General features: G+C 48.0%; 1 protein-coding gene across 1 annotated transcript; it reads left to right on the top strand.

Annotated features, from left to right (window-relative positions):
• Positions 1 to 22: 22 nt before the first annotated feature.
• CDK12 (cyclin dependent kinase 12) lies at positions 23 to 24,525 on the top strand. Its single transcript, XM_026864736.1, has 14 exons — positions 23 to 1,188; positions 7,205 to 8,089; positions 12,079 to 12,255; positions 13,777 to 13,916; positions 14,513 to 14,683; positions 15,542 to 15,731; positions 16,596 to 16,652; positions 17,200 to 17,301; positions 18,651 to 18,728; positions 19,181 to 19,297; positions 19,919 to 20,050; positions 20,829 to 21,043; positions 22,753 to 23,205; positions 24,080 to 24,525. The coding sequence occupies exons 1-14, from the start codon at positions 137 to 139 to the stop codon at positions 24,109 to 24,111; spliced, it is 3,801 nt and encodes a 1,266-aa protein (XP_026720537.1). The 5' UTR covers positions 23 to 136; the 3' UTR covers positions 24,112 to 24,525.
• The last annotated feature ends 473 nt before the right edge of the window (positions 24,526 to 24,998 follow it).

The raw sequence follows: 24,998 nt of genomic DNA, 5'->3' as shown, positions 1-24,998 counted from the left end.
CACACGTCTACGACAGGGCGGCAGGGAGGGCCGAGGCCGGGGTGGATGGTGCGAGGAGCGGGCGCGGAGGAAGTTTGAAGTTTGGGGGTTTTGGAGGATTGCCCCCCTCCCCTCTCTCGAGCACAGTGGAGGAGGAATGCCAAATCCGGAGAGACATGGGGGCAAGAAGGATGGGGGCGGCGGGGGGTCCTCGCAACACGCGCCTGGCAGCGGGAGTTCGAACAGCAAGGAGAGGCACCGGCTGGCCTCCAGGCACAAGAGGCATAAGTCCAGGCACTCCAAGGAGTCGCCGCTGGCAGCCCAGGAGGCAGCGGCACCCTTGGGCGCGATGATCAAGCCGCTGGTGGAGTACGATGACATCAGTTCGGATTCGGATACCTTCTCGGATGATGTGGCCCTCAAGCTGGACAGGAGGGAGAACGAGGAGAGGAGAGCGGACAGGAGCGAGAGGATGCAGAAGCACCGGCACCACCAGCACAAACGCATTCGTGAGCTGATGAAGAGCAAACAGGCGGAAAAAGAGAGGAAGTTAGAAAAGAGCCTGGAGGCATCCAGCAGGTCAGGGTCCACCAAGGAGAGAATATCGGGCTCTTCCAAGAGGCTCCTCGAAAGCGAGGAGCACCCCAAGTCACTGTCCTCAAAGAGTAGCAACAAGGAGTCCCGGTCAGCCAAAGCGCACAAGGAGAAATCCAGGAAGGATCGGGAGCTCAAGTCCAGCCACAAAGAGCGCAGTAAAAGCCATCGGAAAAGGGATGCTCCAAAAAGTTACAAAACGATTGACAGTCCGAAGCGGAAATCCAGAAGTCCTCACAGAAAATGGTCTGACAGCCCTAAATTGGACGACAGCCCCTCAGGAGCCTCCTACATCCAGGAGTACGACCTCAGCCCTCCCCGCTCTCACACATCCAGTAACTACGATCCCTACAGGAAGAGCCCCGGCGGCTCCTCGCGCCGGCAGTCCATCAGCCCACCCTACAAGGAGCCCGTGGCTTACCAGTCGAACACGCGCTCGCCCAGCCCTTACAGCCGGCGGCAGAGGTCCATAAGCCCCTATAACAGGAGACGCTCCTCGAGCTACGAGAGAGGCAGTGGCTCGTACAGCGGGAGGTCACCGAGCCCTTACGGCCGGCGCCGCTCCAGCAGCCCTTTTGCCGCCAAGCGCTCCGTGAGCCGAAGCCCCATCGCCAGGTGGGTGCTCTCCACGGGGCTTTCCTTGCCCTGGGCAGCGGGGAGGTGTCTGGGGGTGGTTGGGGTGGCTCTGGGCATGGGAGGGGTTAACCCCCTTCCTCATCCCGACTGGGGGGCAGAGCGATCGGTGTGGAATCGCTGTGGTTGGGTTGGTGGCGATTCCCTTTAAAATGGTGTTCACACTTGGGGAAGCACCTCCCTGGCTGGCGGTCGGCAGCGTCCATGTTGGTTCTCAGCAGAGCGGCCGAGGGCTGAATGAGCTCCTGGGATTAAATTACACCCACCTCTGGAGGTGGCCCCCGCAGAAGGGCCGAGGCTTCTGGGGAGGGTTGTGCTCTTGGGGGGACGGAGCCCTTCAGCTCCTGGCGCGGGATCTAAGGCGCTTCCCTGGCAGGAAGTTCGGCCAGGGAGAATGTTTTCACCTATCTCTGGAAGCCTTTACCTGTTTACTACGTGTGGGAACTTGATTGCAGTTTTCGGGAGGGTGGCTTGTTTTGAGTGTATTTTGCTTTTTCTGAACTGACTTGTCTTTTCTCTTCCCTTGAATTAGATGACCACATGTAAACTCCACCTTCCTGCCCTAAACTTTCTTTTCTCAGTACTAGAGTTTCTTGTTTCCATTCTGAAATCGGGGCATTCTGGAAGGGCAAGTAGGAACCAGCTGTATTCTGGCTTTTTTTTTTTTTTTTTTTCTTTGGTCAGTAACCTTGCTACAGAAGGAAACTGTTATTTGAAGGTAGTTCTGCGTGGTTTATTTCAGATGTTTGTTAATTGTCCTGTTACATGCACGAATACATAGTCTAATGTTGATTTTTTTATTTTTTTTTTCTAGCCTCAGCTTATGTTAAGTGAGTTTCCAGTTGTCACCATGGGTGCTGTGGAGCTTTGGTTGTAGCTCCATGGCAATTAAGATCTGACCTGGAATGTAATCGCTATAGAAATGCTCTGTGCTGTGTTAGCTGTACTGCATCCTCTGCTCCAAACGGGAGCTGCGAGTGAAGGGGCAGCCTCCAGAGCGCATTTATGTGATCAGCAGTTCCCAACTCGGGGCTTTTGGAATTTGGCCTTTGTTACCAGAGCTCTTCTCTTTACTTCAGGGATACCACCTTCCCCAGTGGGCTTGAAATAGTGCCTTTGTCCTTGCCGTGAGAGAGGTGTGTTGGGTTTTGGGAAGCTGTTACGTAAAATCTACTTACTCCGCTGTGATTTTACATAGTGAAAATTTCCTTCAGGCTGTTTCTCCTCTGCCCTCTTTTCTCTGGGTACACCTGAGAGGCTCTGAGGGATAGTCCTTGATGTTTTTCTTCACCTCCCCCTCAATCCTTTTTGCCCTGGTGGCACTGCTCTTGCATGTTACTTGCTACTGCTTTTGGAAGAGTGAGAATATGGTAGTAGAAAACGTGCGTGTGTGTGTATACACACACACTTCATGATTTAATTGTATACTGTGGCACCTGTGAAATGTCCGTGTTCAGCCCTAACCGGGCAGAAACCGTGTGGAAACTGCAGTGATATAGAGAGGTGTGTTTTTCCCACTAGGTTGCTTCACTTTCCAGGAGAACCTGAATCTTACACTTTTTGTAAATGGCTAGTTGCTTCTGACTTGAGAAATCAAGCAGTTATCTCTTCCTGATCTTAATTATGGGAGCAACTTTGAAGCACTTTGTGCTGCTTCCCTGAACTTACATACCCACGTAAGAAACTCCTTAAGGGCATCTTTGCCTCACTGACAAAGTGCTAGACCCCCAAACCAAAGTAGATTCCAAAGGTTACTTACTGTTTACACTCAGTTTGTACTGAATTCTGGCTTCAATTGATAACCTGCTACTCTTTTTTTCTGGGCAGATAACATCACAGTCATTAAGTTCTTCTAAAGCAGAACAAAAAAAAAAAAGGATTATGCTTTCAGAAAACATCCACCTGAAGTGATTCCAATAAAGGGACAGAGGGAATTTAATGTGTTTTCCATATATTAGGCAAACTGTAAGTTGTAATTCATTGTTGGTTTTGCCTCGCTGAGCCTGCAGCCTGTACGGTGAGGCACTTTGTGGAAGCTCATGGTCAAACCGAAGCCAGAGGTGGGGCTGCCCCTCTGCTGATGGCTGAGGAGGAGCTCACCTGAGGGAGGGGGCTGGCTGAGCCTTCCTCCCCAGCTTTGGTTGATCTGCTGCAGAGGAGGGTGGAAATAGAGGCAGCTGACTGCCCCAGCGTAGCTGTGGAGCGACTGCGTGATCTCTTCTGTTGGCTCCTGCAGAGGGGCAGGAACAGTTTGGGAGAGAAAACGTCTTTAACTGGCACACTCACTTAGGCAGCAAACATCAGACTGGCTTAAATTCTTCAGAGGAGGGAACGCAGGCTTTTCTGGGACACTGAATTATTTCCACTGACTGACAATACGGTTGGGTGGGTTGGTTTTTTTTTTGGTGCATTCTCTTGTTTTCTTTAATCTTCGCGTCCGAAATACAGTGTTAGGAAACTGAATCAATGCGCTGTGCCGATTGGAGAAAATACAGAATGTTTCCATTTCAAATGGCTGTGCAAAACAACTTGCTCTCAGTTTAGGAGGAAATGAGGATGATTTGGTCAGTAGGGAAAATAACAGATGTGGCTTGCTGTTCCTTGTAGCAACTGTTGTCATTGCAGCTAAAACTAGAAGAAGAAATTCCAGAGTTGAGCTCGCTGAAGGTGGGTTGTGCTCTGTACTAAGTATAGCAGCTAAGTGTGAGGGTGTGCACGTGCTGTAGTGGTGGCCACTGTTACACAGATCCTTGCCACGGGGAAAGGTCATCGGGCGTTCATAAATCAGAAACGTTGGCCTTCTGTTTGAGCTTCTTTCCTCAGCATGGGGGATGCAGTCAGGCTTCCCGGATAGGAGTTTCCACCTTACTCTTAACTTCGGTTGTGGCTTGGAGCAGGTAAAATATTTGGATGTCTGTAGATGTTCCCAGGAGTTTGTAGAGTGGATGATAGGGAGGTATGTAGATGTGAGGCTTTGTTCAGTCAACTGGTTCACCTCTGCTAATGGCTACTCGCCGCGCTCATTTTCAGCATGAGGAGGTCTTGGAGGACTCTTCCAAAGACCATTCCAATCTTCTGTTTCTATCATTTAATCTAATAATGCTTTTTAATATGGTTTTTTAGATGAACAGTCATCTCTGACTTCTTCATGTTCAGTCTTCATGGTTAGTATCTTGTATTTCTAGTTTCCAGTGCGAGAGACAAAGAGGGTTTTTTTAACCCCAGAGTATTTTTATCCCAAAAAAGAACTGCCCGTGTGCCCGAGTTGCTCCCCACCCATCTCTGATAATCTTAGCAAGGTAAGCAAGCTGTAGAGCGTTTCCTTAACACACGTTAAGGGTGAACGGGGTAAAAGTGCTAACGAACTGGCTGCAGGTAAAGCCACGGAAAGATCATTCTGGAGGATGGAAAGACTGTCTTCAAAAAGCAAAATCTGCTTGTGCATCTTGTGTCCGATTGCATCTTTTTTGGAGATACCCAGCAGCGATAAAAGCAAGTGTTGCTGTGGTCGACCACCCCTCGGCAAGCGCCGTGGTGGTGTTGGAGGTGAGGTTTGTGGTAGAGTGGTCTGTTACTGGTTGCGTTGATAGAGCTGGGAAAGCAGACAAGCTTCTGGATGCGGTGCCCTTTTCAGGTCTGACAAAGAAACCGTAAACACCAAGCTGGAAAATGGGCTCAGAAACAACAGCCCTTTGTATAATAGCTATAGGTAATTATCATTCGACAGCTGAAGAGAAAAAGCATGAGTGGTGCCCGTGAAGCAGGGAAGGCTGCCGGGAGGGGGAATACGGGGGTTTGGTCCTGGTAGAACAGAGCAGCGGGTCCGTTTGTGGTGGAAGGTCGGGGAGTCGCCCCCAGCCCTCGGAGGCGCCGGTTCTGCGGGGCAGCGCCTTCCGCAGCAGCAGGAGGGGGATCCTGTCTGCACGCCCCAGAGTTACCTTTCCCTCGCTTGTGTCCATGCAGGGTGGCTTTGGTGGCTGCGCTATTAAAAATAAGGTAAAACTTGGACTTTTGAAGAAGTTTCCTTGATAGATTGGCTGAGTGATCCTGCTGAGAATGTTGCTCTGCAACCAGTTGAGTTGGAGTAATTGTTGGGCGCTCATCTCGGGGGAGGATGGGAGGCAGGGAGCAGGAAACTGAGTATCACAACATCTTAAACAATCAATCCTGAAAGAACAGCAGTAGGGAATGCTAACCCCAAAACTATTTGTGGTTGCAGTAAACTGCATCCTACAGGATTCATTAGGAATGTTTTCCTTCGCCTGTGAATGTCTTTGAGCACAGAGAAAATGTAACGGCTTTTTTCAGCTCCTGGCAGCTTTGTGCTGGGATGTGGCAGGTGAACTGTGTCTGAAACCATTAATTCATTAAGCAGAAACCTTGGAAAAAGAGACAATCCTGAGGCAGCATTCCCATCACAGAAAGGTGTGTTGAAGAGGAAAATAGTTGAGTGACTTCACTTTATTTTTTTTCTCCTTTTGGTAGTCTATTTATTTTGCAAGTCTAAAGGTAAGGACTACCTACAGCCGCGGTGTTCTTTGACCGTTGTTAGCGTGAGGTTTGGGGTTGTACTTACTCGTGTGAGGGCAGGATGCTTGTGCTTGGAGGAGCGAGGGGAGGGGGTTCAGCTGAACTCCACACCCCTGTGCAGCGAGACCCTTCACCTCCAGGGCAGCGTCACAACTCTTGAAGGTGCTGGTGGGGTCTGGCCAGGAGCTTTGCATTGGTCTGTCTTTGTTCTCCAGTTCGTTTTCCAAATGTTTATTGTCTCAGGATAATATTAATTTGTGTAGCACTATGAACAGTTTAGACCTTGCTGTTAATTATGTCTCAGTATGGTTGAAGCACCCCGGCAGCTACTGTGGATAAACCTCCTTGCTGTCAGGTGGTTTTATACCTTCTGTGGAACTGTGCTTTGAGAGAATTCCATCTTTTCAAAACTAGATATGTTCCGCGTAACAAATCACAGAATAAAAGTATAAACTTTGAGCTTAGTTTCTCTTCTACTGTTCATAGGGTCTGATCTCAAAATTTCTCGTTTTCCTTCTGGCTCACCCAGCTGAGCGCCCACCACGCGTGCAGCTGAAGGATGCTGTCTCGTAACCTGCAAAGTCCTAGTTCCTCCTCAAGTGGAGGAAACAGTTCAGTCTTGTCAGTTATTTTGACGTGGACACTGGCACTACCAGTCTCGGGTTCCATTTTATTTTTTTATCTTGTTTCCACGCCAGTCTCCAGTGAGCCTGTGGTTATTACTGTCTCCTGACTAGGTTGACCTCGAGCTCATGGTGGGTTTGCTGGTGGTGTGGGGTGTTTCCTGCCTTCCTTGTATCATGACACAGATTTTTAGTGTGCGATTGTTATTTTGGGTTTTTTTATTGCTGCATATATACCTAATGTAGAGCCCGTTTATTGTAGAGGAAGGCTGAGACCCTGTGGACATACCTCAAACAGAATTAAGATTCCTGTTTGTTTTTTTTCTTCTCCTCAATCACAATATGCAAATTTGAGTTCTGATGATAGTAAAGGAACCAGGGGGGAAAAATTAGCTTGAAGTGAGACGTTTCCTGAGGCGGCATTCCCGTGAGGGCAGTCATATTTCATCCGTTGTTTCCTTTAAAGTTGTACGTAATTACTGTGAAAGATTCGTAAACTGCCAGCTCATCCTCTCAACCGAAGTCTGTTCAGTGCCGTGCCTCTGTGATCTTGTCTTTACCTTGAGGCTTGTCCAATCTTGATCCCTCATTTCTGTCTCAACAGTGTGATTGTGAGGGTAGTCCTGACATTGGAAGGCTGGGTGATGACCTGAAACTTGTCCTGCTTTAGTCAATAAACTCCTCTCAGTAGCTTTAGTCTCTCCTGACAGGTGTTAACGGACTCCCTGAACTTAGTTGAAAAACAATGGATCCAGATTATTTTCAGAGGGAGCTGTTGATGTTGGTGAGTAGCTCAGAGGCTGAGATGCTTCGTTTCATTTACCTTCTCCCCGTTCTCTCTACAGAAAGTCTGTGAAGTCCCGAAGCCGGAGCCCTGGGTATTCAAGACACTCATCATCTCACAGTAAAAAGCAGAGGTCTGGGTCACGCAGTCGCCATTCCAGTATCTCGCCGACGAGGCTACCGCTGAACTCCAGCCTGGGGGCAGAACTCAGCAGGAAGAAAAAGGAGCGAGCGGCAGCGGCAGCAGCTGCAGCCAAGGTGGACGGGAAGGAGGCAAAGGGCTCACCTGTTTTCCTGTCTAGAAAGGAGAACAGCTTAGCTGAACTTAAGGAGTCTGGAACAGAATCTAAAAAGGCCATCAAAACTGTTAAATCTGAAAAATCATCTTCAGATACAGAATTAGTTAATTTACTATATACGAATGCAGAGACTAAAGCCCCTGCAGAGACAACGAAAATCAAGGCAGAGGAGAACTCTGAGAGGAAACATCCTGTTCCAGTTAGAGATTCGAAACAGACGGGAACAAAAGACTTGAAGCCTGTAGCAGTGGTAGAGGACCTCCTATCTCCAAAAGAGACAGACACAGCAGAGAAGGAGATTCCGCCCCCACTACCCTCAATAAAATCACCTCCTCCACCTCTGCCGACAACCACGCCGCCACCTCCCACCCCGCCGTTGCCGCCTTTGCCTCCGTCACCTGCTGTTCCACCTTTGCCACCATCCCAACTGACTCCCGTTCAGGTCCCTACTTCAGCCCCAACGTCTTTGCCATCCTCCTCCCACCCAAGGACGTCTACTTTATCCTCTCAGGTGAACTCTCAGTCCTCTGTCCAAGTCGCTACAAAAACACAAGTGTCTGTGACGGCTGCTATCCCACACCTGAAAACTTCAACGTTGCCTCCGCTTCCGCTCCCCCCTATTTTAGTTGGGGAAGATGACTTGGATAGGTAAGGTCACACGGGAGCATCCCGGTTGCATTTTAAAGCAAAACATTGAAGTAAACAGATTTTAGTTTGGCAGTTCTAGCTTACCCTGCAGCGCACGCTGAGGACTGTGCCGCTGCTATAAATGCCTTCTTGCACGGCCCTTCCTCATTTTGGCCTTGTCAGCTCTATGTGAAGAGTTTTATGATCCTGTGCAGGTAGTTACATCTTGCCTCGGTGAGAAAGAGAGGTTTGGCTGCTCTTTTAATGGTGGTTAGTAAAAGTTACGCGTCACCCTTTGTTCGTGTTTATTACAGGAACGCAACACGGATCCGGAATTGTGCATCCCTTTGCGTTGCAGCCGTTTGCACAGGCTTATTTTGAAATTTCTTTTTTGTTTAGTTCCTCCAAAACCTGTACTTAAGTAACAGGAAAGAGCTTAACAATTCCAGTAGAAGAACACGAACCAGAGTTATTTCTGTTCCAAATTCATTGAACATGCTGGCCATGCCCGCGTGTAAAAAAAAAAAAATGGCATTGATTTAACTTCATTATTGTCTCAATTACTGAATAATAAATACACTCCTTATTGCTTAAGAAGTAGGTACTGTTTGTTTGAAAAACAGTTTGAAAATGAAAGAGTGAAACCACACCTACTTCAACTTTCCATTTCCTATCATTTATAATCAAAACATGCAGACTTCATTCTGCCCTGAACTGTAGCTCTCGCTGCTCTGGGTCTTGCCTGGTGGTGATCTTGGCTTCTAATACGAACTTGTCTGGAAAAAAAAACCTCACTGTGGGGTTTTCTTTGTTGGGGGGAAGAGGGGAAAGGAACAGAATATCCAAAATAGAGGTGGAGAAGAAGAAAAACAAATTATTTTTTTTTTTTTCCCCTTTTGTAGCTGTTAGTATGTTGTAGTTCTCTTAACATAAGGTCATCACTGATACGGTTTTTTTTTTCTACTTGATCTGCTTAGCCTGTAGTTTCCTAACAACTTCTGTATCTTTCCAACTGTCACTAAAGATGGTTAGTAAAGCATGGCTTTTTAATGACTAGTGTGTTACACGATAGTTATGACTTGATATAATTACCCCGTGGTTTCAAGTGAACACAGTATGTTACGTACTCAGATTTATTTAATTGTTTTTCATGGTTTCTCCTGGTATCGATGTAAATTAGGGTAATGTTGTCGCTGTGATCGACACAGAAGTTGGGCTTCTGCATGTTTGTGTTGCCCTTCTTAAGCTGTAATGTTCAGCAGATATCTATTTAGTTTAAACGTATCTGCGATGAGCAGGAGCTTTTAACAGATTGCAGAATTTTCCCCACTCAAATGCCAGTCTAAGCAAGATTCTGCTGTGTGATCCCTTATTTCCAAACACAGAAATTGTCCTGTAAATACTGTATTTAATCTGTATTTAATTGTTTTAGCTGTTCACACATAAAGCTTTTTTTTTTTTTTTTTTACTACCCAGGTGTGGCTTACTTTTCCAAAAGTGTGTTTTATCTCTGACATCACTATGAACTTAGGAGTGTGGGTGATAATACAGCTGGTTGCTAAGCTTAGTAAATGGGTTTACTGTGACTTTTTCCCGATAAAAGGACGGGAAATCCCGCTTCATTTTGCTGAGGCTAGTGGCAGTTGCATACGGCACTGGACTGTACAGGAGTTCACTCTTCATCAGCTACCTTTGTATGTATGAAGAAAACTTGTCTTGGGTAAACTTTTATTTTTATATGCTGAGACTGGGAGGATGCTCCAGCTCTGGGACCGTGGTGAGCGTAGGATTTGGAAACGTGCTTTGAAGTGTCCAAGTGCAAAACCACCTCATTCGATGGGAGACCCTTTAACTTTTCTTGATGCTTGCTGAGCTCTCAAGACTTTTATCATCTGTCTGTAACACTTTTAGACTTGGCAGCACTCGGGGGGTGTCGTGGGTCCCTTCACCTAGCGGGGGGGAGAGGAAAAGCTGTTGAGAAGCAGGTGGTACGAACTTGGGACGTGTTTGACGTTGTGCTGGGAAGTCACATCCCTTCCGTAGGTTCCTGGGAGCATCTGGTTGACTGTTTGCAGCGCTAACAGTTAAAAATGCAGACCTGACGGGTCACATTCCTGCTATTCTAGGGGAGGGGAGGAAGGGAGGTAGCTTCTAGGAGTCTTTGTCAGGCAGCTGGTGTTCGCACTTTGTCATTTTTCTGCTTGGGCAACTCTGAAGGGTCTGTTTGACTTTCTCACTTTGAAAGAAATGCCTGGTGAAATCCAAATTCTGTGGGCAATTAAAGTTACAGTGACCATCTAGTAGCACAAGTGCTGATACGCAAATAGATTAACTAAGCTGTATGTAACTGAGCACAGATAACTGTGAGAGAATGGTAACTGTTTGGCAAGCGGGAGAGACCTGGTGGAAGGCTGGGCACCTGCAGGTTAAACTTAAACACACCCTCGCCCTCCCCAAGAACTCTTACAAATAAGTTGGCTTTTGATGTGTGTCTGGAAAAAGGCTGAATCTTTCCGACGGGGTCAAAAGGCCTAAGCTTAGCATATATATTAGATATTTAAATCCTATCAGGAACAAATTAATTGCCAATTAGAAGTAGTTTAAACGCGAAGTCAAACAACTGCTGGTTTTGTTACTGTGAACATTCAATCTGCAAGTAGCGGATGCTTCAAATACACGTATGAAAGCTGTAAATAGAGCAAAGCCAGGCCTAGCTGATCCGCTCGCTTGGAACAAAGCCCCTTGCCTCCGGCGTGTGGCTGTAGACCCTGCTTTGAAGAACCTCTGCAGAGGTTTAACGTGGATTCACCTCGTTGAGGTGACCCGGCTGGGTGTCCTTGTGCACATTAAGAATTTGCAGTTAATGGGGGGGAGCTTCAGGCTGTGCAGCTCTGCCAGTTGGGGTGTTTCTAGGCTCGGGAGTGTGCTGGCAGCAGTGCCCCCCGCCCCGTGCTGCTTCCCCGCAGCTTGGGGCTGGCGTGACCCACGCTTAGTCCTGCGCTGCCTGGTCGCTCCTTAGCAGTGGGATAATGTTGCTCCCGCAGCTTTTTACAGATGTCAGAGCTCTGTGCCAGGATAGCATCCTCCTTTGTCTTCCTTCTTTCTTAACTATAGTTGACAAGAGATTGTCCTGCAGATTAGGCATCGTCTAATAAAAAAAAATTGGGAAGACGACCTACTTCCATCGCTTCATTTACGCAGAGTTCTCCGTGCTGAAGCGTTAGACTCAGTGATGCTGACAAACAGCAAACCTCCTGCTGGCTGCCCTAAAAATGAACCTTGGAAGGTTGTTGGTATCTCTTAATCTTTTTCTTTTCCTGGTGAAGCGCATGGAGAAGAATTCCTGACTCTTCAGACCCAGGAATTCTCCCCGCTGCATACATGAGAGAGACGTTAGGTTCTGTTTATGAGACTCTTGCCAGTCTAAACCAAGCTTCTGATGCCATTGGTAATTTGATTTTTTTTAAAAGGGAAAAAAAAAAAAGTTGACTTCTGCCTTCTCAATAATTTTCACAAGTTAGAGCTGATTTCAGTCCTTGCTAAACTAAGAAGTTTAAAAGTTACTTATGTAGAGAGATTTAATTGTGGGTTTGTATTTATAGCGGTCCTTAACAAGTCATGCATTTAATTTCATTACAATAAATGGACTAAATAGAGGAAGTGAGGGTCAGAAAGTGGGTGCTGGCTGATAACCTGAACTGTCTTACAGGAAACTCAGAGTAACTACTTATTTGTGCAAACTGAGCAAATCTTAGTTGCAGAGAGCTGTGTGTTTGAAGACAGGGCTTCAAACCTAACACTTTTCTCTCCTGATGTACTAAATTTGTAAAACTTAAAGCTGATTTGTTTTATACGTGGCTGTGCTAATTTTGGCACTTAAACTTGGGCTCCTAAACTTTACCTTCTCAAATAGAGAGCTGTTGTCCTACAGTAGGCTTTTTTTTGTTTGTTTGTTTGTTAATTGGCTGTTAAGTCTGACTTTTGTATTGTATTAACTTTTCGGAGTTTAGTCCAAAAGAGATTCTTCCTCCAAAACCTGTGAAGAAAGATAGAGAGCAGAGACCACGACACTTACTCACGGACCTCCCGCTCCCTCCAGAGCTCCCTGGAGGGGACCCGTCTCCTCCTGACTCCCCGGAACCAAAGGCAGCCACACCACCTCAGCAACCGTTCAAAAAGAGACCAAAGTAAGGCTGGCTTTCTTTTTCCCGGCTTTTTTGAGTTGTTAGGTTTTCTGTTTCTTCACACAGATGTCAGCGTAGGTTTACCAAAGCTGTAAGTCTCCCCCAGCTCTCCCGGAAGAGCTGCCTGCACGCTCCGTGTGGGGACGGCGCTGCTGAATGGGCAGTCGTTTTTGAAACTGAACCTGGCAGCTGCTTTGCCAGCTCTCGGCAGCCTCCCTGCCGTTTATTGCACAGGGAGGACGCTTACCGTGCACTTACTTAGAAATCTTTAGCCAGATTTAGTTCAGTTGTATCAAAATTCTGTTGGCCCCAGACTCGGCCGAGTGTTGTCTTTATTGAGGGAAGTGAAATGTGGAGAAAGCAGGTTCATATTTCTGTTTTTTCTTATGATTTATTACCTCTTTGCTGTGGGTTGTTTTGTACGTGGGCCACTCGCAGTTGAAGGCCACTTGCCCCATCTATTTGAGAACTAACAGTACAGCAGTTAGGGAAGAGGAGGTTGTGTAAATTGTGCACCCAAACGGAGCCTCCGTGCGGTTCAGGCATTGTAGTGAAGCTGTGACAGATTCTCTTGTCTTCCCCTTTGACCCTTTCAGGGGTAGAAATCACTGGAGTGTGTCATATTCCATCTCCAGCCACATCTACCCCGAAAGCTTTCTCCTCTTTAGTTTGGGCCTGTAGCTGCAGGCCAGGGAAACCTCCTGGTGAGTGTCCCTGTATAGAGCTCGTGGTGATTCTTTTGGGGGCTGGTTGTTCCAAACAGGAGACGTGCACCTCTTCTCCATGCACGGTTGAAGCCATGCTCACATTGCACGGTGTCTACAACTCCCCTGATAACAAAATTTATGCAGTTGTCAAGGGAGCAAGCTCCCTTGGCGTTTGTACACAGAGCGCTAGCTGCACTTTGTTTTAAACAAAAATCAAGTGTCCAGTGTTCCTGCAAAAGATTTCAAACCCTGGTTTTTGTCCTGCTGTAGCGTAATTCTTTGGTGGTTTTTGGGTAGGAATACTGGTTTGCTTCTCCTTCAAGCTACTCTGTTAGAAGTATGCAATGAGATATTTGTAGAAGTGTGTGTAGCTCACTGCATGCCCCCTCCAGCAGAATGCTTCTGCCACCTCAAAGTCTGTGGAAACGAGGGGGCATAATACCCACTTTGCTTGTCTTCCCCCCTCTTTGCCTACTTATTTCCCCAGGAGGGGCAGTGTATTGCTCGTTAGCCATATGCAGCTGATGAATGTGTAACCAAAGTGAAAAGATTCGATAGTGAGCGTGTTCTGGCTGGGGTGCTTTAGTGTCTGACTAAAATAGAAGGGTAATAGTCCTGTATAGCAGTGGCTGTGTCTGGAGTTGTTGAAATTATAGAGCATAATTCATTAAAGTCTCCTGAACGCTTGCTAGGAGTGTAAAGGCAGGGTGCCTGACCTTTGTGTTCTGTTTTTAGGGTACAGCTTAAAGCATTTGGCTGTGGGATGGCGGGTGAGGTGGAGCGCTCGGGTGTCTAACAGCCCTCTTCCCGCTTTCAGAATCTGTTGTCCTCGGTATGGGGAAAGGAGGCAGACGGAGAGCGACTGGGGGAAGCGTTGCGTGGACAAGTTTGATATCATTGGGATTATTGGAGAAGGGACGTACGGGCAGGTGTACAAAGCCAAGGACAAGGACACAGGTAAGGGCGGCAAGTGGCTTCAGACTGACTCCACTTCTTTAAGGCCTTGTTCCTCCAGGAGTGCTTAAAACCCAGCCCAGCCGTAGCGGTGTTGCTGGTTAGTGACAAATACCTGTAGAACTAGAAATGGTTCCAGCCCTGGTGTAAGTGTTTACATCAGGTGTTTTCAAAGGGGGTGAAAGAACAGAAGCTCTGAAATCCCAGCTGAGTGCTCAGCTGCCCCCTCTGCCTGGGAATCGTGTGCCCTGGGTCTGTGGTGTGGCCTCTGGTCTGACGGTTGTGGTAGGTACAGCCACAGCTCAACCCCTGCTTTAAGTGTGCCCTTGTCAGACTTTATTGTAGCAGAGCTTGTGAAAGGGCCTGGAGTGCTTTCTGGGGTAAATTTATGTTCACCTGTGTGACTTTCCTCTGGTGTCACCTGTCTGGAGTTGTTGGTGTGATAACTTCTGACAGAGTGATTTAACAAAAATGAGTCAGGTGGTGACTAAAGCAGGCTCTGCTGTTTCTTGGTGGATGTTGACTGCTCACAGCTGCTTCCAGCTGCCCCCTGTTAGCAGGGATGTGTGCGGGGGCTGTGACACTGGATCCTTTGGCAGGTGAACTGGTGGCTCTCAAGAAGGTGCGACTGGACAATGAAAAGGAGGGCTTCCCCATCACGGCCATCCGCGAGATCAAAATCCTCCGGCAGCTCATCCACCGCAGTGTTGTTAACATGAAGGAAATTGTCACGGACAAACAAGATGCACTGGATTTCAAGAAGGACAAAGGTAGTATTTGCTGCAGGGTGTGGTTTTGATTAGCCAAAGAGGTGATGCAACTTCAGTTGTTTATCCTTAGTGTAAAACTAAAAAATCTAAACTCCGGTATAGATTTTTTTTGCATTCCTCCTTCGTATACATAGTTCCAGCAAGTTTGGCATCTGGATTTGGCCTTGCATCAAAGGATAGATTCCAGTCAAAATGATTTGTCGCACTGCAGGGCAGAGGTAGACATGGACTTCAAAGGATGCATTGCATTCCTGTAGAGTCACAAAAGAGCTGTCTTAAAATTAAAAAAAAAACAAAATAAAACAACAACCCAAACCTTTACAGGGTTACTTTTGACACTGATTAGTGGCCACAAACTTACTAATGGTGTGAAAGGTTTTCTGTCCTCTGTCACTGTGGAAAAAGGGTGTTCTTGCTTCCCACTACCTTTTGTTTAGGGCCTTCTCTTCCATGAGCGAGACAGGAGCAACAGAAATGTCAGCTGAAGCCACACCTAGCAGTATCCCTTCAGCAGACTAGCTTGAAAGCAAAACCAGATCAGTAAAGATGCCCAGAATTTCAGAGGAATTTATTTTGGGGGCATATTTTGCTTTCAGATTATCAGCTTGATGCATTAGAGGGGCTACTTAGTTGGTTTGGGTTTTTTCTCCCCTTGAGAGTGGGGGGAAAAAAAAAAGATCTAGGATGCCCAGTAAGCCCTAAATATCTCAAGATTGTGTTAAAGAAAACCGCCGACAGAACATGCTTAACAGTGCACAAAAAAAAAAAAATATTTCAACAATGGAATCTACTTTCATTCCTCCTTTTCCTTTGTTTCTCCTCTCTTGTCTGAAATCCTTTCTCTCTTTGTCATACCAGGTGCCTTTTACCTTGTGTTTGAGTACATGGACCATGACCTAATGGGGCTGCTAGAATCTGGCTTGGTACATTTCTCAGAGGACCATATCAAGTCTTTCATGAAACAGTTAATGGAGGGTCTGGATTATTGTCACAAAAAGAACTTCCTTCATAGAGATATTAAGTGCTCCAACATCTTATTGAACAACAGGTAACCTGGGAGTAGACACGCTTCTGTCCCAACTCTTCCCTGCGCTCTGCCTGGGCTCAGCTGAGAGCACGTCATGCTCTTCACCCTGCCCGTGCCTGAGAGCTGTTGGGGTTGATCCACTGCAGGAACACAACCCTGCGTGTTTCCACCAGGGCTGTAATTAAGCTGTAATTAAGCAGTGGCTTTCCTGGGTGCTGCTGCTGGCTGAGGACGCGGCTCCTGCCGCAGAGTCAACAGCCCTCGCAGCCTCCTGCACCGTTTGCAGCTCCTTACAGTTCATTTTCTTTGATGTTGACTGGAAGTAAATGGGTCTCTGTGTACGCTTGGTCTCCATGGTATTTTGGCAAAAATACTGTTGTTTGGAAGTGCTTGTAGCAGAGAAACCATTGAGGGTTAAGGTAGGAAGTAGCAGTTCTCCATGAATGCTCTCTCTTCTTTAGATAGCAGTGTTTGGCAGTAACATAGTTTATCACAGAATATGTAACAATTATTCATTCGCTGTTAATTCTCAAGTCTTTATCTGGATACCCATAACAAAACTTGGAGCTTGTGAGAGTAATACTGTGCATAATTGCATCCACATGTCTGGATATACATCTAAAGAATTTCTCTGGGACATGGGCCTTTTGGGGAGGGTTTGTGATAAAGATGAAACTGAATTATTGCTGCTTTTTTTTTTTTCTTTTCGTTTCTTTGAAGCATTAAATAGGATCTGGAAAATTAAGCCAGAAAGTAATTACTGCAAACATTGCTTTGTTAGGCCTTTCTGCTACATGGGGGGGATTTCCTTACCTTTTACTGCTTGCAGCCTGGAGCCCAGTGGTGATTCAAACCACTGATTTTTTTTTTTTTTTTGTCTTTCAGTGGGCAAATCAAACTTGCAGATTTTGGACTCGCCCGACTCTACAGCTCAGAGGAGAGGTGAGGCCCAGTGGGGTGGAGGAAGGGGGAAACGGTTTGCCTAGGTGGGATGTGCTCCTTCTTAATATCCACATAGTCCCTTCAAGTGGAAGTCCTGGCATTGCCCGGGAAATGCTTTCCAGTGTAAGCGGTATAATGCAGCTCCAACTGTTGGAAAAAAATATTCCTGGCTGGTATTAATAGCTCTTCATTAGACAAACCAGCTGATAAGGAAACAAAGCATCTTCTCTGCTTGTCACGGACCACGTTTTGCTCTGTGATCAGTCACTATTCAGTCATGGCAGCCTCCTGCTGCCTGTTGCAGGTCAGGATTTTCCAGTCTTGGGTACCGGCAACTTCTTCTGCCTTGTGCCCACAGACAGACCTGTAAAATCTGTCATATCTCATCAGCTTTATTGAACTTGGGCAGGTGCTGTGGAAGTCAGGGCACCTGAAAGCCCCCTCCTTCTACTGACATGCCTAATTCTGCAGTTTGAAAGCACAAATTACAGTCTGTCAGGGGTTTGTGGCTCTTGTCATCAGTTTACATTTGTATCTTGCGTTCCAGCCGTCCATACACAAATAAAGTCATTACATTGTGGTATCGACCTCCAGAATTGCTGCTAGGTGAGGAGCGTTACACACCAGCCATAGATGTGTGGAGCTGTGGGTAAGTGCCTGGTTTGTATCTCTTGTCCTGTTTGGGCTGTGAACATCAGCACACGAATAGAACAGTTCTGCTGGAAGGTGATCTTCGACTTGTGTTAGCGCCTGAGACTGGATCTGTTCCAGCTACGCAAAGTGTGTTGCGATAGCGTAGGGCTACTTTCAAAATTCTGTGCTTTGAGGAAGTAGATGTTTTTCACCAAACTAAAGCTATACCATTTAGCAGAAACTCCTAGAATGAGACTTTTCTTGGTGTTGACATGTGAGAGCATGAAAGGTCTCTATCCTCGCTATCCAAAAACCAGAGCAACCAACCTTTGGTAGTGATGGACCACGAAGATCAGAAGGGGTGACGAGTTTACTCTGTGCTGGTCATAGCTTCAGGGTATGGCTCTAATGACCTAGTAGAGAGGTTTTCTGTAACCTCTTCAAATTGCTCCCTCGCCTAATTTTTTTCAGCCAAATCTAGGAAACACTTTAAAGTGGAGATTTCAGGTTTCTGGTAGTGTAGGGAATCCCATGAACGGGAGGAATCTGGGCCGTTGAGCCACAAAGATGAAAACTTTTCCACATGATTCAGAATCAGACCCCCGAGGATTCAGCATTTAGAAGTGGGCCTGGAAGTTCCCAGTGTGCTTCCTGTTGTGATATTCGCAGGTAAACTTTCGGCAGAGCTTAGCACACAAACAACAAAGGTTGCTCAAAGTCAGGCCCTGATAATTCCTTCTGGAAACTTGGGCTCTGAGGCCCGGTTGCTGTTGGGTGTCCTGTGCCAGATGAGCCCAGTTCCAGCAGACAGGTGCCCGTGTCAGCCCACAGCTATATTTGACGCCAATTGTCATTCCTGTCAGAGGCTTAAGGGTAGATGTTAAGGCCAGAATGAGTCAGAGTTGTCCCCTCCCTCCTCCTCTTCTTTCCCTTCCAGCTGTAGAAATGTTGTGTGCACGTACAAACGTTGTGTGGACAATGACAAACAAGCTACTGGCACCTGAGGATACTCTGAGCCAGCAGATATCCCTCAGTAAAGTTGAAAAGATAAATGGGCTGAATCTGGAGGAAAAATGAGATGCCTGGCTGTTTTCCTTGTCCCGCTATTGACACATCCCCCTTTCCCAGCAAAGAGTTAAAGCATGAAGCCTGTGACATGTTAACCAGCCTACTAGTGAGTGTTATTTCCCAGCTGCGTAGAATTGGTGACTCTGTACACATAGGTTAGTTTGTCAGTTCTCAACTACAAGCCCTGATGCAAATAACTCTCCTCAGGCAAAGCTGCTTCTGAACAGAAACGCTGCAGTGTTCAAACGATCATCCCAAGGGTTTGCTGTCATGACCTCTTGCTTTTCCTCTTTCCAGCTGTATCCTCGGGGAACTGTTTACAAAGAAGCCTATTTTCCAAGCCAATCTGGAACTGGCTCAGCTTGAATTAATCAGGTAAAGCATTGCACATGCATGCCTATGAGAAGAGGTACTGCAGAAACTGCTCGTGCACACAGTCTCTGTGTTATAAGAGCTCTCTTTCTCTAATCTGCCTGCAAAATGGGACCAGCCAGTGACTGTAACTGCAGATGGGAATAGTTAGGCATTTAGGTGTCCATGCCTACCATCGAGTGTGTGGCTGCTAATGTATGCACCCTCAGTAAACTTTGCTGCTGTTAGTTGAGTGCAAAAATCATGAACCTAAATCACATCTCACTCTGCAAATGCGTTGTGTTGGATGGGTTTTTTTCCCTCTTCCCGATGCCTCATTTTTAACCTGAGGGTTATGAGTTGTGCCCAGTCCCCGGTTCTTGGTACAGTAAATAGCTTTTTCTTTCGGGTTGGTGACTGTCCTCCCCCGAGCTGTGCTCCGCCAGCTGATCATCCTCTGCTTCTCTGGTTCTCAGCCGGCTCTGCGGGAGCCCCTGTCCAGCGGTGTGGCCAGATGTCATCAAGCTGCCCTACTTCAACACTATGAAACCGAAGAAGCAATACCGAAGGCGCCTGCGTGAGGAGTTCTCCTTGTGAGTTTTGGTAGAAGAGAGGATAAGTGGCAGCGTGGGGGTAATGGCCTTCTGTTACGTTGTACGACTCATCTGCTCTTCTTTGGCTCTAGTCTACCTGGCAGGATAAAGCAGTGCTTCCCCTCCTTGCCTTCTGCCCTTGGGCAGCCCTCTCCAGGAGGGCTTCTCCCATCTGGGAAGGCTGGAATTGAGGTTGTTCTCTCATTTCTAAATATCTACTCTGCTGCAGGTGCCTGCTGGAGGGGCGTCCTGCCTCAGCAGCTTGTGACACTTCCAGCTAGGGTCTGCCCCAGGAAGCCCCCCAGCCTCGAGAACCCCCCTGGGAAGCAGGGTGGTATTCTCACGGCACTGAGGCCGTCTGACTCCAGAGATGTGCTCTCTGGGGGGGGGAGAATATAACTGTAAAAATCCTCTGGGATTTGTAGCAGAGTTGCTCTTCATAAATAGCAAAAATTAGACTGAAAATATCGCGTAGCTGGTGTCTATTCTGGTGATATCTTCGAGCTGCTGCGTCCCGTAGTAACAAATCTGGACTGCAGGGATTTCTCTTAGGCCTGAAAGCAGGCTCTGCCCTGCTCAGAAAAACCCCTTAACCCAGCCTTATTCCAACTCTCCGCACAGCATTCCTTCGTCTGCTCTCGACCTGCTGGACCACATGCTGACGCTGGACCCGGGCAAGCGCTGCACAGCAGAACAGGCCTTGCAGAGTGACTTCCTCAAGGATGTTGATCTCAGCAAAATGGCACCTCCAGAGTAAGTCCCAGCTGGCGTCCTCCACCGCAGTGGGCGCTCTGCTCGTGAGCTTTGGGAGCGAGCCACTGCTTTGGCCTTGGTTTTTTCTCAGTCAGAATTAAGTTAGATTTCTTTTCTCAACTCTGCCCTTGCCTTTTGTCATACGACTGAGCAAGCAGCTCTTCCTGTGCTGTTGGTTTTCTGCTTGATAACAGGCTGGTTTTATAAAGCTCGGTTTAATGCTTGTAAGGTGCTCTGAAACTCTTGGAAGACATGCAAGAGTAGCATGTAGCATATCCCTGTCCTCCGTGCCATGGAGGCCTGGCCAGGCCTCGTTTATGCTGCTTGTTAATTGACTAGAAGAGTGGCTATTGAGCAGTACCACACCGCAGCTCTTTTCTCCCACTCCAGTCAGACTGATTATAAAACTCTGCTCTGGCCGCTTTGCGTGCAAGCGTGGCAGTAGCTTTTGAGTCCTCTTCGGAGTTCCTAAAAGCAGCTGCTTTCTTAAAGCCACCGGCCTCTCAAAGCTTGGCAGACTTGGCTCGCTGGGGCTTGTGTGCATTGTAGCTAACCCAGTCCATTCGGAGCTGAGATCCCAGTGCAAATTAAATAATTTGCATGCAATTATGCTGCCTTTCCTGGTTCTAGGACTCGCCCCTTCTTGGTTTAATAGTATGGCTGCAGTCAGGGGAACAGCTGTGCTGCTCTTACAGCACTAATAACTTTCTGTGGTCTTTGAGGATTAAATTGGTTTTCTTGCCATGTTTCCTGACAGCAAAGTGTTGTTCTCTTCCAGCCTTCCCCACTGGCAGGATTGCCACGAGCTGTGGAGCAAGAAACGCCGACGGCAGCGGCAAAGTGGGATTGCAGTGGAGGAGCCACCGTTATCAAAAGTTTCTCGGAAAGAAACTACCTCTGTTACAAGCACAGACCCTGTCAAAAACAACAGCAGTCCTGTGCACCCACAGCCTGCCCAGCTCAAACCAGAGCCTGGTGCTGGAGATGCAGTAGGTCAGTGCCCCGTCGGGTCTGTGAAAGGCTCCTCCTGATGTGGTACCTCCCTGCCCTCTCTGCTCTGGGTGTGGGAGGCTCGTGTCTATTTTCAAGCCAGTCTGGTTCTTTCACCTCTATTTCTACAGAAAGGACATTCCAGAATCTTCCTATCCTGACTTTTTTTTTTTTTTTCCTTTTTTTTCCCCTCTCCTGTGAAAACTATTGGCTGCAGAGTGTTCTGGCTAGCCTTCAAAAGTCACTCACTGATGAGCTGACTGAATTTGTTCTGTGAGTTACAGTAGTGGTTCAGAAGCATGTTTTCACCCAGGATAAGGGAAGGAGTCGTTAGTCACTTAAGGCAGCATAACAGGCTGGGAGGTGCAGCCATGTGAAGGGTGTACAAGTGAGCTGAAGTTTGATCTTACTGATCAAATTATACAAAGATCGGGCATGGGATGTAACAGGCTGGCAGGCAGAAGCGTGCGTTATTGCGCTTTGCTTGTTGTGGAAAAGATCACTTAGTCCTAAAGTCGTGCAGGACCAAGACTTGTGCACGGTTTTTCCAAATCTGTGACCGACCTTCTGTGTCTAGAAAATAGTTGGAGGGGAGATGTTTTGGTTCCTGGGAATGCAGAGATACACAGAACTGCCCGGACCGTGCTGATTGTTCTGTAGAAGCTTTATAAAAACCCAGATATGGGTTGAAGCTTCCTTTGTGTCAGATGTTTTACTGACAAGTAACAAGGAAGACAGTTCTTGCTCCAGGGAATGCACAGTCCATGTGTTCAATGAAACATGGCAGATGGACCAAAGGTGGTGGTTGGATTAACAAACAGCTGAGAAAAGTGAATGCCGCGTTCTTAGTTGCCTACCAGCGAGAGGAGCTGAATTCCAAGCTTCTAAAAGCAAACCTTTGCACCCTTCTTCTCAAAAAGTTTGACTTGGAGTCAGCGTGAAGGGACAGCCTTGTCACTTGTCACTCAGGAGGCTCTGCCCCAGCGTGGTGCCAGGGCAGGTGATGCTGCTCCAGGGTTGGAGTTTAGACTAACCTGGGTGCTTGTGGGTCAGGACAGAGTCCTCTGATCCCAGGCCAGCTCTCAGCGAGGAACTGCCTTCTGCGTGACCTAATTTCTTTTGCTGTGTCAGCGGAACACACCCTCCCTCCCTCCCAGCAGCTTATACCGGGAAACCCGCTTCCCAGGGCGGGAGGGAGCTCTGCAGCGTGCTGCGGGGACCGGGGGGGACGCGCTGCCCCGATGGCCACCAAAGGGGGCTGAGGGCTTCTGCTCGGCATCGTGTGTCCTCAGCCTTGCTGCCGTAACCGGTAGCATCCACCGGCCTGATTCTCGGGGTGGCCTCGGGTAGGTAACCCAGGTTTGGCTCAGCTGGGCTGGTTTTAACAAGATGTTGATAGATCGGAGCGGGGTGGCGAGGAATTTCCCTGGGTGGCTAACGGAGCATTCCCCGCTGTAGCCTTGGGCGAGTGCAGTGTGTGCGCAGTACCACGGGGTGCTGCTGCAGCGCCGCTCAGAGCTGAGCGCGGCCTTGAGGGGGGCAAACTACTGGTGGAAACCTGAGCAAACTCTCCTGGAATCCTCCTCCCGGAGCCAAGTTGCCTTCCCCCGGGGCCCCAGAGGTGTTTATTGGTATGTGCCCCGTGGCGATGGCAAAGCCACGTGGCACGGCTTCGCTTCACCCTCCTGTGATGCTGCTCGTGTTTCCTGCAGGCCTTGGAGAAATCACCCAGCAGCTGAACCAGAGCGAACTGGCTGTTTTACTGAACTTGCTGCAGAGCCAGACTGATCTGAGTGTCCCCCAGATGGCCCAGCTGTTGAACGTACACTCTAACCCGGAGATGCAGCAGCAGCTGGAGGCTCTCAACCAGTCCATCAACGCTCTGACAGAAGCCACCACTCAGCAGCACGAGTCTCAGGCGGCGGCAGCGGCGGCGGAGGAAGCTGTGGAGGAGCCGCCCGCCGAGGCGCAGCTACCGGAGGAGCAGGTGACTCCAGAAGCAGCCAGCGCTCAGGGAGATATGCAGAACGTGCTGGCCGTTCTGCTGAGTCAGCTGATGAAGAGCCAGGAGCCTGTTATCAGCCTGGAGGAGAGCAACGGGGAGAAGAGCAGCGAGCAACGGGGGCCGAGGAAAACCCCTACAATGCATCCGGAGGAAAGTACAGGTAATTAATCACGAGCGTTGCTTGTGCATCTCGGATGCCGTGCTCTTGTTTGAACGATTAAAGTATCGCAGGCCAGTGCCTCGAGTTCAGCTGCGGCCTCGAGACATCCGAGTGCTGTGACAGAGGGAGGCAGAGGGTGTGGATGGGAGGAGGAAAGGTGCTGGGTGCTAGAACGGGGTTAAAACCTCAGATTTCAAGACTGAGAAAGACACTGACCCCGCTCCCTGCGGGAAGTGCTGGACTGCTCGGGAGGTTGGAACAGCTGTGAAAAAAGCCAAAACACAAAAATACTTCCTTGGCTTCACATCTCCGAAGCATATGAAATCCGTTAGTGCTCCACTGTGAATGGGTCAGTGAAGATTAAAGGTTTTGGTTGTTGCCCAGAAATGAAAGGGAAGTTTGGAGGGTCAGTCCTACCTCTGATACCCCCTGTCATCAGTTGACACGTTCAGGTAGTTTTTTTTGCACAGGATGTTGAATCTCTTGTGGGTTTTCCCATTTTATTGCTTGTCCCAACTCTCACCATTCCCTTCCTGCCCTCTTAAAACAACAACAAAAAAAAATAAACACGTGGAGATGATTTTAAAGAACACGAGAACTAAAATACTGGAGAGTGCTGGGAGGGGTAGTGTCAGTTGTGTGTGTGAGAGCCTCGCGCATGCAGCCTCTGTGTGCCTGGTTACACACAGAGTTGACTTTGAGTCCTGAAACTCGGCGACTTCCGAGGTTGAGCCAAAGGGCTGGTTCTTGTAGAGCGAGTAAGAGGCATGTTTAAAAAACCTGATTGTATCAGTGAACTCGTGGATTTCCTTTCCAAAGGTGAGTGTAAATGTCTCCGTGTCTTTTGTTTCTGTTGATTTTTCTGAATTATTAGCAACATCCTGTGACGACCTCACCCAATTCTAGAAGCGCCTCCTGAGTATGTCTCAGACTCTCCAGGGAGCCTCTTTTGGCCCGATACACAACTCCTCTGCAATGTAGCTGAACGTGCTGTGTTCTCGTGCCTTCAACACACCCGCCCACCACAAGCCAGTTGTGATCATGCTTTTTTTTTCTTTTTCTTTTTTTTTTGTTTTTTGCCCTAGTACTGGAAGATAACTAGGTTATTGTAGAGCAGATTCAATTAAATAACGTTGTTCTCTGTTTATAATTATTTTAAATGATATGCTGTCCCCAAATCAGCTTGGCTTTAAAATTACCTGAAGATTGTTTTCTGGATTTAAATACAATCTAGTTTTAAAGTGGACTGACTGATACGGGTGGAGGGGTGGTCCTGGAAGACTACTGGTTTTCACAAATAAAGTTTGACCTTTTTAATAACCAGTTTTGCAAATGATTTGAGGATCTGATTCAAACAAGGTGTCCGTGGCCTCTTACATCATCGTCAGTAATAACTTTAATCACCGTGTGGCCGATCCTTTTGTGACGAGCGGGACCGAGTCAGTTGAGTTGTGTTGCTCTGCAGGAGTCAGGACTGGTTTGGGGAGCGGAGCCGGCACGTGAGGCACCGGGAGCAGATCCGGGGGGGGTCCTGCGGGAACCCGCAGCCCCCCCCTCCGCGGTGTCACTTCTGGTGCCTTAGCAGGGGGAGGGCCGGAGCTCTGCTCGCCTTCCCCACCGCCTCGCCAGCCTGCTTTGTTCTTCCTGCTGGCTCCAAAGCAGTAACACAAAGTAGTAAGAGCGTGGCGAAGGTGGGGGTGTGCGAAGGGTGCTTTTGTTCGTGCTAGGAGGGGTCCTTTTGAAACCAAAATCCTTGTCACTTCAGGTCTCAGTTGGAAGTGGGGAGGGTGGGG

This window comes from Athene cunicularia, assembly GCF_003259725.1.
Source record: "Athene cunicularia isolate RWA chromosome 27 unlocalized genomic scaffold, athCun1 chr27_part1, whole genome shotgun sequence".
Classification (NCBI taxonomy): domain Eukaryota; kingdom Metazoa; phylum Chordata; class Aves; order Strigiformes; family Strigidae; genus Athene; species Athene cunicularia.
The sequence above is the reverse complement of the archived record's forward strand: the minus strand, read 5'-3'. Positions and strand labels throughout refer to the sequence as shown.

Excerpts from the sequence above, each read along its gene's own strand:
- CDK12 (XM_026864736.1), top strand. The coding sequence starts at position 137 with ATGCCAAATCCGGAGAGACATGGGGGCAAGAAGGATGGGGGCGGCGGG. Across the intron at positions 15,732-16,595 it reads AACATCTTATTGAACAACAG|TGGGCAAATCAAACTTGCAG; the intron begins GTAACCTGGGAG and ends TTTGTCTTTCAG. Across the intron at positions 17,302-18,650 it reads ATAGATGTGTGGAGCTGTGG|CTGTATCCTCGGGGAACTGT; the intron begins GTAAGTGCCTGG and ends TCCTCTTTCCAG.